The sequence below is a fragment of the Chiloscyllium punctatum genome, chromosome 2 (genome assembly GCF_047496795.1).
Source record: "Chiloscyllium punctatum isolate Juve2018m chromosome 2, sChiPun1.3, whole genome shotgun sequence".
NCBI classification, from domain to species: Eukaryota; Metazoa; Chordata; class Chondrichthyes; order Orectolobiformes; family Hemiscylliidae; genus Chiloscyllium; species Chiloscyllium punctatum.
Window position 1 is genome coordinate 158,833,857 of NC_092740.1, and position 13,990 is coordinate 158,847,846.

The following is a 13,990-nucleotide window of genomic DNA, read 5'->3' on the forward strand; positions in this document are numbered from 1 at the left end:
TGATGGTGACCACAATTCTGTGACTTTCACCTTGGTTATGGAGAGAGATAGGTGCGCACAACAAGGTAGATTTTACAATTGGGGGAAGAGAAATTACGATGCTGTAAGACAGGATTTGAGGAGCATACGTTGGGAGCATAGGCTGTCAGGGAAGGATGTGGTGGAAATGTGGAACTTTTTCAAGGAGCAGATACGACGTGTCCTTGATATGTATGTACCGATCAGGCAGGAAAGAAATGGTCGTGTGAGGGAGCCTTGGTTGACGAGGGAGGTTGAATGTCTAGTAAAGAGGAAGAAGGAGGCTTACATAAGGTTGAGGAAACAGGGTTCAGACAGAGCAGTGGAGGGATACAGGATAGCCAGAAGGGACCTGAAGAAAGGGATTAGGAGAGCAAAGAGAGGGCATGAAAAATCCTTGGCGGATAGGATCAAGGATAACCCCAAGGCATTTTATGCGTATGTGAGAAACCTGAGAATGACGAGAACGAGGGTAGGTCCGATCAAGGACAGTAGTGGGAGACTGTGTATTGAGTCGGAAGAGATAGGAGAGGTCTTGAACAAGTACTTCTCTTCAGTATTTACGAACGAGAGGGACCGTATTGTTGAAGAGGAGAGTGTGAAACGGACTGATAAGCTAGAAGAGATACCTGTTAGGAAGGAAGATGTGTTGGACATTTTGAACAACTTGAGGATAGACAAGTCCCCCGGGCCTGACGGGATATATCCTAGGATTATGTGGGAAGCAAGAGAGGAAATTGCAGTACCGTTGGCAATGATCTTCTCGTCTTCACTGGCAACTGGGGTGGTACCAGGGGACTGGAGAGTAGCGAATGTTGTGCCCCTGTTCAAAAAAGGGAATAGGGATAACCCCGGGAATTACAGGCCAGTTAGTCTTACTTCTGTGGTAGGCAAAGTAATGGAAAGGGTACTGAGGGATAGGATTTACGAGTATCTGGAAAGACACTGCTTGATTAGGGACAGCCAGCACAGATTTGTGAAGGGTAGGTCTTGCCTTACAAGTCTTATTGAATTCTTCGAGGAGGTGACCAAGCATGTGGATGAGGGTAGAGCAGTGGATGTAGTGTACATGGATTTTAGTAAGGCATTTGATAAGGTTCCCCATGGTAGGCTTATGCGGAAAGTCAGGAGGCATGGGATAGAGGGAAATTTGGCCAATTGGATAGAAAACTGGTTAACCGGTCGAAGGCAGAGAGTGGTGGTAGATGGTAAATATTCAGCCTGGAGCCCAGTTACAAGTGGAGTTCCGCAGGGTTCAGTTCTGGGTCCTCTGCTGTTTGTAATTTTTATTAATGACTTAGATGAGGGAGTCGAAGGGTGGGTCAGTAAATTTGCAGATGATACGAAGATAGGTGGAGTTGTGGACAGTGAGGAGGGCTGTTGTCGGATGCAGAGGGACTTAGATATGATGCAGAGCTGGGCTGAGGAGTGGCAGATGGAGTTCAACCCTGCCAAGTGTGAGGTTGTCCATTTCGGAAGAACAAATAAGAATGCGGAATACAGGGTTAATGGTAGGGTTCTTAGTCAGGTGGAGGAACAGAGGGATCTTGGGGTCTATGTACATAGATCTTTGAAGGTTGCCACTCAGGTGGATAGAGTTTGTAAGAAGGCCTATGGAGTATTATCGTTCATTAGCAGAGGGATTGAATTCAAGAGTCGTGAAGTGATGTTGCAGCTGTACAGGACTTTGGTTAGGCCACAGTTGGAGTACTGTGTGCAGTTCTGGTTGCCTCACTTTAGGAAAGATGTGGAAGCTTTGGAGAGGGTGCAGAGAAGATTTACCAGGATGTTGCCTGGAATGGAGAGTAGGTCGTACGAGGATAGGTTGAGAGTTCTCGGCCTTTTCTCGTTGGAACGGCGAAGGATGAGGGGTGACTTGATAGAGGTTTATAAGATGATCAGGGGAATAGATAGAGCAGACAGTCAGAAACTTTTTCCCCGGGTACAACAGAGTGTTACAAGGGGACATAAATTTAAGGTGAAGGGTGGAAGGTATAGGGGGGATGTCAGGGGTGGGTTCTTTACCCAGAGAGTGGTGGGGGCATGGAATGCGCTGCCCGTGGGAGTGGTAGAGTCAGAATCATTGGCGACCTTTAAGCGGCATTTGGATAGGTACATGGATGGGTGCTTAATCTAGGTTAGAAGTTCGGCACAACATCGTGGGCCGAAGGGCCTGTTCTGTGCTGTATTGTTCTATGTTCTATGTTCTATTTCTATGTTCTATATGGATTCTAACAAAACTTTTGAAAGGTCCCACATGGGAGACTGATCAAGAAGGTTAATTAAGGTTAATTAAATTGAGGGAATCTTGGTGAGATGAATCAGAAACTGTCTTAGTAACAGGACACAAAGGGTAGTGGTAGAAGGCTGTTTAGGTGTCTAGCAGTATACACCACAAGAATCAGCACTGGGACCCTCATTGTTATATGCATAAATGATGTAGATGAAAATGTGCAGGGAATATTAAGCAAATTCGCAAGATTGATCAAGTGGTTAATAGCAAAAAAGATGGTTGTAGGTAACAGGAAGATACCAATGGGTTGGTCAGATGGGCAGACCAATAGCAGATGGTATTTAACCCTGATAAATGTGAGGTGATGCGCCTTGGAAGAAGCAACAAGATGAGGGAGTATTTAATGAATGGTTTGACACTGGGTAGCTTAGAGGAGCAGAGGGGTCATGGGGTAATTATTCACAGATCACTGAAGTCAGCAGAGCATGTGAATAGGATTGTTAAGAAGGCATATGGGACACTTGCTTTCGTTAGTCATGACATAGAGTATAAGAGCAAGGAGGTAATGTTGGAGTTGTACAGAGCATTGGTTAGGCCACAGCTGGAGTACTATGTGCAATTCTGGTCATCTCACTACAGGAAGGATAGCACCAGGGGTGGGTACAAAGGATGTTCACCAGGATGTTGCCTGGGGTAGAGAAATTGAGCTATAAGGAGAGACTGGATAGGCTTGGATTGTTTTCTTCAGAGCAGAGAAGATTGAGGGAGGACATGATTGAAGTGTATAAGATTCTGAGGGATATGGACATGGTGAATAGAGAGCAGCTGGTCCCCTCGGTTCAGGAGTTGATCACGAGAGGGCATAGTTTTAGAGTAAGGGGATTTAGGACAAAACCTTATCATTCACTGGGTGGTGGGAATCTGGAATGCACTGCCTGAGAAGATAGTGGAGGCTGGAAACCTTATAACCTTTAAAAAATATTTGGACGAGCACTTCAAATATCATAACATTCAAGGATATGGGATGAGTGCAGGAAATTAGACAGCCTTTAGTGGGAGTATTGCCAATACTCTTTAGGCTGAAGGGTCCTTTTGGTGCTGTATGACTGCCTGTCCATTTTGAAAAGCTGATTCACTGAAATGCTACAGGTCACTGTCAGACAAGGAACATCTCTCTCTGCTTTGTCTCAACATGTGCCTCAGATTTGCTAATGGTCAGATCAGCATTAGAGACAATGTAAATGGTCAGGTTCCAACAGCAGTGGTATTGAGACAGTCACTTGGGGTACATATATTCATCTTTACCATTTAAAAGAGGCTTGGTGCTGACTCCTCTTTTAAGAATCTGTACTGAAGTATGTTGTATCAACATCAATTTATTGAGCATCTTTCTCACATTGTGCAATGTTGCTTTGTCATTAAGGTGCCAAATCTACAAAGAGTCTTGATTTTACTGAAAAATTTAATTCTTTACAAAATGAATGCATATTTGAATCATCTTAAATATCTATCATGAGAGCACAGTCTATCCAAACAGAATCAACTAGCCAGTAAAAACATGTCTCCTGTCTGAAATCCTAGTTATTTCTATGTAGGAGTGATGTCCTCTTGAGGTCATGGACTAGATTGGGGCATACATCCAGGAAATCAGAGTTGCACCAGTCCTATAACACATACTGGGATAAGTAGGTGCAGTCAGAAGATGCACCCAACTGAACATGATGCATGTGCGAAAGTAACAGAAGTGAGGATTAAAAGGGTTATCTCAGAAATTCTATGGTAAATTCCAGAACTACCCGGAGTTCAGTTTAATCATGTAAAGTGACAGGGCATGTTTTCTGAATACCTTCCCTCAGCAGTCTGGTTGTGTTCATGGTCTTTGAATGTTTATAAAATTCCTTCAAGCTGTGTCCACTCTGCAAGTGTTATTACACAGGAGCAGGAAATGAGAATACCTCGGAAATCAAAGATCAAGAAGACTAACTAGAGAGTATCCTTCCACCAGTGTCCACACATGACAGTAATGTATGAATGGTCCAGAACTCCTTCATTCCATTGACATCAAAATTTATGCCAATTTTTACACCAATCAGGCTAATGGGAACTCTCATCTAAATTTCCTTTTTGCCGATATCAACAAATAAAACCAAGTCCAAAACTTCATCAGCAACAGTCATGAGTCTGCTATCAGTATCTGAATCTTTGCAGTGCTGTTTCATTCCGTCACTGTGGGATATGCCTGTTGGAAAGGCCAGCTGCCTAGCCCTATTGAACCTCATACTGAATAAGGCAAAGAACGTGTGAATCACTCAGACTAATAGTACTTCAGTTGCATATTGTGCAAGTCTGAACAAGATAAAAAAATCGCAAAAAAAAGTGTTCAAAGTGAAAAATCACACAACACCAGGTTATAGTCCAATAGGTTTAATTGGAAGCACTAGCTTTTGGAGAGCTCCTCCTTCATCAGATGACTCAACCACCTGATGAAGGAGCAGCGCTCCGAAAGTTAGTGCTTCCAATTAAACCTGTTGGACTATAACCTGGTGTTGTGTGATTTTTAACTTTGTACACCCCAGTCCAACACCGGCATCTCCAAATCAGCAATAAATCTCAGTTGTGACAACATTGGATGGTTTCAGGCTGTTCTGCGCTGATATATTTTTGGTATAAATCAGTAAATGAGTGTAAGGTATAAGGGCAGGGCAATGGAAACTGCAGGGGAGTTTGAAGCACTTACTTGAAAATAGTGGCAACTTTTCACTCAAACTTCAGTTTGCTGGGAGTCTAGCTTGTTCTAAAGTGTATTTTCTTCAAAAATTTATTTTATTCATAACATTCATGAAAATACATTGCACAATAATTCAGCTTGACTATTAATATTAGTAAGAAAATTCATCTTATCCCAAACACTGTGTTCCACTTGATGTGATTGTTATAGATTTCATGTTTACAAAACACAGTGTCTGGTATACAGCCCAATCTGAAGGCATTTCAGATCGGAATAACAGAATGTGCATGACATAGGAAGTTCTTCATATGCCCTGTTTCACTCTGCGCTGCCTCAATACACTTTCAGTGCCCTGGATTTACAACATAGGTTCTTTGTAAAATGCACAACCTGAGGGTTCAACAGTTTCAGCTCCTCAGTGGACTTTATTTGAAAGCCATAGAGAGAGATCGTTTACTGCAGCAAGGCCCCCCCCACCCCCATCTTTACTGTGTCCAACAGCATGTAGTCCTCAAACTTGGAATGTGCAAGTATACAGCACTTAGTCAAGGACAACTCCTTGCACTGGTAGACCAGCAGATTTCAGTCAAGCACCAAAGAACAGCTTGCAGTAAGTTGATGGTTCTTCAGTGTAATTGATATTTTTCATGGTGTGCATCTCTGGAAACAGAAAGTAGAACACAGAGTCCTGTGTCACAGTATTGCTTGGGATGAACCTCAACAAAAAACACTGCATCTTTCTCCTGACCTTTTTGTGCAATGTGTCTTTACAAAAAAGCTGGACAAGTCTTTTCCACACCACGGGCACCTCAAGGACAATGTGGTGTGACTTTGGACATGTAGGAAGGATCTTACAGGAAGGGCTTGACCCAACATCAACTACTACATTGGGACATTTTACTAAATGACTTTGACAGTCTGCTCCAGGAAACACTCCTATCATCTCCTTTCTCTGCAAGACCTTGAGAATGTTATGTGCTGATTGCTGACTCCTGCACTGAGAGGCATTTTTCTGCATGAATACGGTCAGGTGATTTTGGCATGCTCCAACTATTTGAAGCCTTCCTCAGCAGTATGGCCAGACCTATCTTTTGTAAAAGGGTGGCCTCAGGAATGATTCCACTCTCCGGCGACTGCCTGTTTGGAGTTTACACATTCTCCCTGTGTCTGTGTGGGTTTCCTCTGAGTGCTTCAGTTTCCTCCCACAGTCTAAAGATGTGCAGGTTAATTGGATTGGCCACGCTAAATGCAGGGTTATGGGGATAAGGTAGATAGCTTGGTCTGTATGGGAAGCTTTTCAGAAGGTCAGTGTTGACTGATGAGCTGAATGGCTCCTTGCCACAATGTAAGGGATTCCATGATTCTAAAATTAAGGCAGGTAAAACCTCAGCACGCAGCTAGACTTGGTGCTTGCAAATGGGGGTCTACAAGCAGCTATGTCACATCCTAAGGTGAATGTTTCTCTCTGTAATCTATTTGTTCCCTGAGTATTCTGGATTACTGGACAGACATGCTTCTTCACAGCTTATAGGTTCATTAGTGACAATGATTGAGGAAATTTTCCCACATAGAAGTTTCCACATAGAACCACCATAAATCAGTTCACCACATTTCTACATAAGGAGATGGCTCCACGCCATAATTATTCCAAAATGTTGCAGGAATTTACAGGCCAATGTACAGTCAGAAATGTCTGCTTAACAATACAATGGTTCGATATAACACTTGAGATAAAACTCTGTCACTTGTCAAAAACTGACTTATAAATATCCTCTTAATACACAAGACAAGAAAACTGAATTCAGAAAAATATTTTTAATACAATTACCATTTTGCTTCATGTTGCCAACATATCCATTCACAGTCCTTCTCTGATATTCTCTCTGCTGCAAAAGTCCAAGAGCATGTATTATCAGCCTATTGTGAGCATATTGGGTCCAATAAGGTCTTAAGTATTCTGAGCCAAAAAGACCATAAGTTAAAGGAGCAGAATTAGTCCACTCAGCCTATTGAATCCCTTGCACCATTCGATCACCACTGATAAGTTCTCAACTCCACTCTCCTGCCCTCTCCCCTTAACCTCTTATAAATCAAGAAATATCGACCTTTATGTTAAAGACACTCAATGACTTGGCCTCCATAGTGTTCTGTGGCAATGAGTTCCACAGAGACATCACCCTTTGGCTGAAGAAATTCCTCCTCATCTCAGTTCTAAAAGGTTGTCACTTCACTCTGAGGCTATATCCTCGGGTCCAAGTCTCTCCTACCAGTGGAAACATTTTGTCCATGTCACTGCATCCAACCCTCTCAGTAAGTTTCAATCAGATCTCTCTCATAGAGTCATAGAGAGGTACAGCATGGAAACAGACCCTTCAGTCCAACCCATCCACGCCGACCAGATATCCCAAACCAATCTAGTCCCACCTGCCAGCACCTGGCCTATATCCCTCCAAACCCTTCCTATTCATATACCCATCCAAATGCCTCTTAAATGTAACAATTGTACCAGCCTCCACCACTTCCTCTGGCAGCTCATTCCACACACGTACCACCCTCTGTGTGAAAACATTGCCCCTTAGGTTTCTTTTATATCTTTCCCCTCTCACCCTAAACCTATGTTCTCTAGTTTTGGACTCCCCGATCCCAGGGAAAAGACTTTGTCTATTTATCCTATCCATACCCCTCATAATTTTGTAAACCTCTATAAGGTCACCCCTCAGCCTCTGACGCTCCAGGGAAAACAGCCCCAGCCTGTTCAACCTCTTCCTATAACTCAAATCCTCCAACCCTGGCAACATCCTTGTAAATCTTTTCTGAACCCTGTCAAGTTTCACAACATCTTTCCGATAGGAAGGAGACCAGAATTGCACACAATATTCCAACAGTGGCCTAACCAATGTCCTGTACAGCCGTAACATGACCTCCCAGCTCCTGTACTCAATACTCTGACCAATAAAGGAAAGCATACTAAATGCCTTCTTCACTATCCTATCTACCTGCGACTCCACTTTCTAGGAGCTATGATAGGTCCAAGGTCTGCACTCCAAGGTCTCTTTGTTCAGCAACACTCCCTCAGACCTTACCATTAAGTGTATAAGTCCTGCTAAGATTGGCTTTCCCAAAATGCAGCACCTCCCATTTATCTGAATTAAACTCCATCTGCCACTTCTCAGCCCACTGGCCCATCTGGTCACGATCCTGTTTTAATCTGAGGTAACCCTCTTCGCTGTCCACTACACCTCCAATTTTGGTGTCATCTGCAAACTTACTAACTGTACCTCTTATGCTCACATCCAAATCATTTATGTAAATGACAAAAAGTAGAGGGCCCAGCACTGATCCATGTGGCACTCCACTGGTCACAGGCCTCCAGTCTGAAAAACAACCCTCTACCACCACCCTCTGTCTTCTACCTTTGAGTCAATTCTGTATCCAAATGGCTAGTTCTCCCTGTATTCCATGAGATCTAACCTTGCTAATCAGTCTCCCATGGGGAACCTTGTCGAACGCCTTACTGAAGGCCATATAGATCACATCTACTGCTCTGCCCTCATCAATCCTCTTTGTTACTTCCTCAAAAAACTCAATCAAGTTTGTGAGACATGATTTCCCACGCACAAAGCTATGTTGACCATCCCTAATCAGTCTTTGCCTTTCCAAATACATGTACATCCTGTCCCTCAGGATTCCCTCCAACAACTTGCCTACCACCAGGCTCACTGGTCTATAGTTCCTGGCTTGTCCTTACCACCCTTCTTAAACAGTGGCACCACGTTTGCAAACTCCAGTCTTCCAGCATCTCACCTGTGACTATCGATGATACAAATATCTCAGCAAGAGGCCCAGCAATCACATCTCTGGCTTCCCACAGAGTTCTCGGGTACACCTGATCAGGTCCTGGGGATTTATCCACCTTTAACCGTTTCAAGACATCCAGCACTTCCTCCTCTGTAATCTGGACGTTTTGCAAGATGTCACCATCTATTTCCCTACAGTCTATATCTTCCATATCCTTTTCCACAGTAAATACTGATGCAAAATGCTCATTTAGTATCTACCCATTTTCTGTGGCTCCACACAAAGGCCGCCTTGCTGATCTTTGAGGAGCCCTATTCTCTCCCTAGTTACCCTTTTGTCCTTAATGTATTGCACTGAAATAATTGCAGTTTAATTTATTAGTCCTACCTTGTCCCTGCCTGCCCTGACTGTCTGACTCACTTCTGTTCTCAACTGTACCAGTCTCAGATTGATCTCTTTCCTCACTATCTCCCTGGGTCCCACCCACCCCCCACCTTACTAGTTTAAATCCTCCCGAGCAGCTCTAGCAAATTTCCCTGCCAGTATATTAGTCCCCTTCCAATTTAGGTATAATCCATCCTTCTTGTACAGGTCACTTCTACTCCAAACGAGATTCCAATGATCCAAAAATGTGAATCCTTCTCCCATACACCAGCTCCTCAGCCATGCATTCATCTGCTCTATCCTTCTATTCCTGCCCTCACTAGTTCGTAGCACTGGGAGTAATCCAGATATTACTGTTCTTGAGAACCTCCTTTTTAAATTCCTGCCTAACTCTCTGTAATTTCCCTTCAGAATCTCAACCTTTTTCCTTCCTATATCTTTGGTTCCAATGTGGACAATGACCTCTTGCTAGCTCCTCTCCCCGTGAGAACATTCTGCACCCTCTCTGAGACATCCTTAATCCTGGAACCAGGGAAACAACACACCATTCTGCTTTTTTTGCTGTTGGCAACAGAAACGTCTGTCTGTACCTTGAACTAGAGAGCTAACACAATTGATCTCTTGGAACCCGACATACCCCTCTTTGCATTAGAGCCCATCTCAATACCAGAAACTTGGCTGTTCATGCTATGTTCCACTGAGAATCCATCACCCCCTACGTTTTCCAAAACAGCATACCTGTTTGAAATGGGTATATCCACAAAAGGCTGCTGCACTAGGTGCCTACCTCTCTTACCTTTCCTGGAGTTAACCCATCTATGTAACTGTATCTGAGACGTTCCTCACTTCCTATAACTGCCATCCATCACATACTGTTGCTGTTGCAAATTCCTCGTTGCTCAAACTGTCTCTTCAACTGATCCATTTGATCTGATAAGATTCGCATCCAACAGCATTTATGGCAGATATAATCTGCAGTAACCCTTAAATTCTTTTTAAACTCCCACATCTGACAAGAAGTACATATCGATGTACTAAAGGCCATTTTTGCTCCTTCACAAACTACAGACCCAGAAAATAACACGATCTTATTCCTCTACAAAACACTGCCCCAGGTTAAATTAATAGTTATGGTGTATATTTTAAGTTTAATCCACAGACAAATCTCCAAAAACATATAATCAAGAAAGAACCCACTCTACTCACTACTGCAGATTCTCTGTCGGCCACACTTAAAACAACGATTAATTTATCTGATTCTGTGTTGTGAACTTTGCCCAAACAGATTCCTCCAAGATCAGTTGTGAATTTCACTGTATGTTAATTTTCCCAGACGCACTCTGATGTCCAGCGATACATGAATTTAAACAGCAAAGGCAGTAACTGTGCAGATCTTTCTAAATTTCATTGATTACAGACCCAGAGTCCTCAGCCACTCTTCCTACAACAAGAACTTTATCCCTTTACAAGGATCATTCTTGTAAACTACCTCTGGACCCCCTTCCAAGGCCAGCACACCCTTCCTTAGATACAAGGGCCAAAACTGCTCTCAATATTCTAAATGCAGTCTGACCAGAGCCTTATTCAGCCTGGCAGTACATCTCTGCTCTTGTATTCTAGCCCTATTAAAATGAATGCGAACATTGCATTTGCCTGTATAACTGCAAACTGAACCTGTATGTTAACCTTAAGAGAATCCTGAACTCAAGACTTCCAAACCCTTTGTGCTTCAGATTTCCAAAGCTTTTCCCTATTTAGAAAATAGTCTATGCCTCTATTCTTTCTACTAAAATGTATAACCTCACATTGAATTCCATCAGCCACCACTTTGCCTACTCTTCCAGCCTCTCCAAGTCCTCTTGCAGCTTTTCTGTTTCCTCAACACTACCCGCCCCTCCCCCTATCTTTATATCACCTGTAACCTTAGCAACAATGCTCTCATTTCCTTCATGCAGAATGTTAATGCATAATTAGTTGCAATATTTGTGCATCTCGGTTCTGTATCTGCACACCAGTACAAAGGGGCTAGCATGAAATATGACATGACATTTCACCAGAATGAAGAATAGCATTGCAAAGATAGACTCTAGTCTTGCTACATGCTAAGTTTTGGCTGTATGGCAGAGATGAAAATATCAGTTGGATCCTGCTGATCCAGAGATTTCATCAGAATTTGAAAGTCCTTGTATTATTGTATTTGCTCATTTAGGTTGTTTTGTTGTTGATGAGAGGCAGTTGTGAATTATAATACAAAATGCTTTCTTCAATAGGTGGATGATGACAGAATGGACACCATGTTCACGGACGTGTGGTAAAGGAAGTCAAAGCCGACAAGTGGCCTGTACCCAGCAGCTCCGAAATGGAACCTTCATCAGAGCTCGAGAAAGTGACTGTCCTGTGCCAAAACCTACTTCACTCCAGCACTGTGAAGGTCAGGACTGTCTGACAGTGTGGGAAGCTGGAATATGGTCAGAGGTACAGAACCTTTTGAGCTTTCGCATGTGTTTTTCTTTAACAAATAGTTAATCGTTTATACCATTGCTCAACCAGAAGGATGAACCAGTAAAATTCAGCAATTTATATATTGTATGGAGTCCTGTAATTTCAATGTTTTGTTGTGTTTTATTGTTTTTCCCTCCGTGCACAGGTTTTTTAAAAATGGGTCTCTTCCTATAACAATGGTGATAATTTTAATCCACACTGCCTGGTATGGCAGAGGCTGCTCTGGCTCTGTCATCTCCCCTGGTTAAATGTGAACAAGCAGAAACAGTGACTTCACTGGGTAAATAGAAACCCAATTTTGTGAGATCCAGAGAGAGTCGCCGTGCCCAAATGATGGGACAGGGCCTTCTGCTGTATCAATAGCCTCTTGTTTAGTGTAAGAGCCTGTGACACCTGTGTCCCCAAAACTCAGCACCTTATTGACATTCTGGTAGCTGCCTCTGTGCAGCACCTGATGTTTCAGCCAGGCACCAGACTGTTACACCAGGATGTACATGAGGCCTGCAAATTAATGACATTGGGTGTCGAGGCATGAGTCAACACTGAATTAATTTCTGCAGATTATACTCCATCAGGAGCAAGTGGTCAGCAGTGTGTGCTTGTGTCATGTCTGTTTATCAGAAGTCTACAGTATTTTATGATCCCATTTCCAGCTGAAATGCTACAATGAAAGGTGTCAATTCATACCATTGAAACAATTCATGCTGATTTCATTAATATATTGCAACTGCATTGAAGCCAAATGCCAGACACTAAGGAATCAGCAATACTTTGCACAAATTTTATTTATTAATCATACATTGTGACAGAACTTTGGAATTTGTCACTATTTTCAAAATTTCCTGCAGAACCAATTGTTATGTGATCTTGTAGGAATCAAGTGGTTCTTACATGTAATTCTGGAGAGTAATTGTGTACACCATGTTTTTACTATCATGCAGCAATGACGCCCAGCACAGTAATGGGTTACTAAAGTACAGCACAGCTAATATAACTCCCACTAGATTTTGTGAGTCTCTGTCATTTTTGTAGAATAATCCAACCTCACATTAGTTCTGAAGAAGAAAGATAAAATGGTATGGTATGTTCACCATTCCCCAAGGAGGTGAGGCTGTAGACACGGCCGCACATAAACAGCCCATGCACAATGTGCCTACTGTCTACCCACCTGTCATGCCCCCACAACAATTGTACATGTGGCAGTTCTGAGAAAGGATCACTCATCCCTGAAATGTTAACTCTGACTTCTCTCCAAAGATGCTGCCAGACTTGCTGAGCTTTTCCAGCAATTTCTGTTTTTGTATGTTTGGCAGAGACATGGTTATATGTTGGAAATGAAGCAGGTGACCCACTTTGGGCTTTGGGCAGGAAGTGGAAAGAGGCTGCCTTTTTTATGGATCCTCTGTTTCAATTGGAATATCTTTACCTCCCAAACAACAAGCACTCCTGCATTTCCCTCCCCCAGAACCTGTCCTTCCATCCTATGATGCCTCATCATCGTGATTCCTACACCTCACCCTCTGTCACTTTCTCTTAGCTTTCATCCAATTTGCTAGCAGCTCTTGGAGATGAGACCTCCTCCCCAGAGGGCAGCCAACTCAAAACAAGTTAAATCTATTTCAGGGGCACGGGAATAAGTCTGTGGGGAAGGGGAAACAATACGCATACTTCCAGCTCATGGCAACTTCTCACTGAACGTAAACACCAATCCGATTTACCTTCTTGACCCAAGCACTTACTGTAGTACTTTAATACCAAAGCAAAAACTCCATGAGCCAAAAAAGGAGTTCAAAGTCATTGCTGTCACGGGCAATTTGCCTGTTTATATGTGTTCTCCACATGTTCAGGAAATCTGGGCAACCTGTTGAGTTAAGGTTTTATACGATTTAAGAGAAGGCATATCTCGAATCAATTCAAGATATATCTAGATGTTTAGTCTCCAGCAAAAGGGGCATGGGTCCCTTCAGTTAAAAATACTGTGACCCTGGAATTCTCATCATTTTAATTTCCAGCTGCACGAGCTCAGTCAAAAAACACTTCATAATAAATTTAAACTCCAAGACGTTTGGTTGATCCTGTTGTTTTACAAGGACGGTCTGGTTTAATAATGGCAGTTATAAAGAACTTACATTTAAATAGCACCTTTGACAACCTCAGATCAATAAAAACACACTTTTGCTGATAATGCTACGCTTTTGAAGTTTAGACAGTGTTTTGATGTGAGATATTGTAGGAAGAAAGGTGCCAGTTACTCTTTTACCTTATACAAGGACATTAACTGGTATCAGTGTAGCAATAAATTCATGAAAATTAGGTCAAGATTCAAT

The 13,990-nt window shown here is 42.7% G+C and overlaps 1 protein-coding gene across 1 annotated transcript in view; it reads left to right on the forward strand.

Moving 5' to 3' along the window:
- Positions 1-13,990, forward strand: part of LOC140492209 (A disintegrin and metalloproteinase with thrombospondin motifs 19-like) — a 538,786-nt gene that overhangs the window by 449,620 nt on the left and 75,176 nt on the right. Inside the window, 1 exon segment of the mRNA XM_072591100.1 lies at positions 11,432-11,636. Within this exon segment, the coding sequence (XP_072447201.1) occupies positions 11,432-11,636 (205 nt within the window).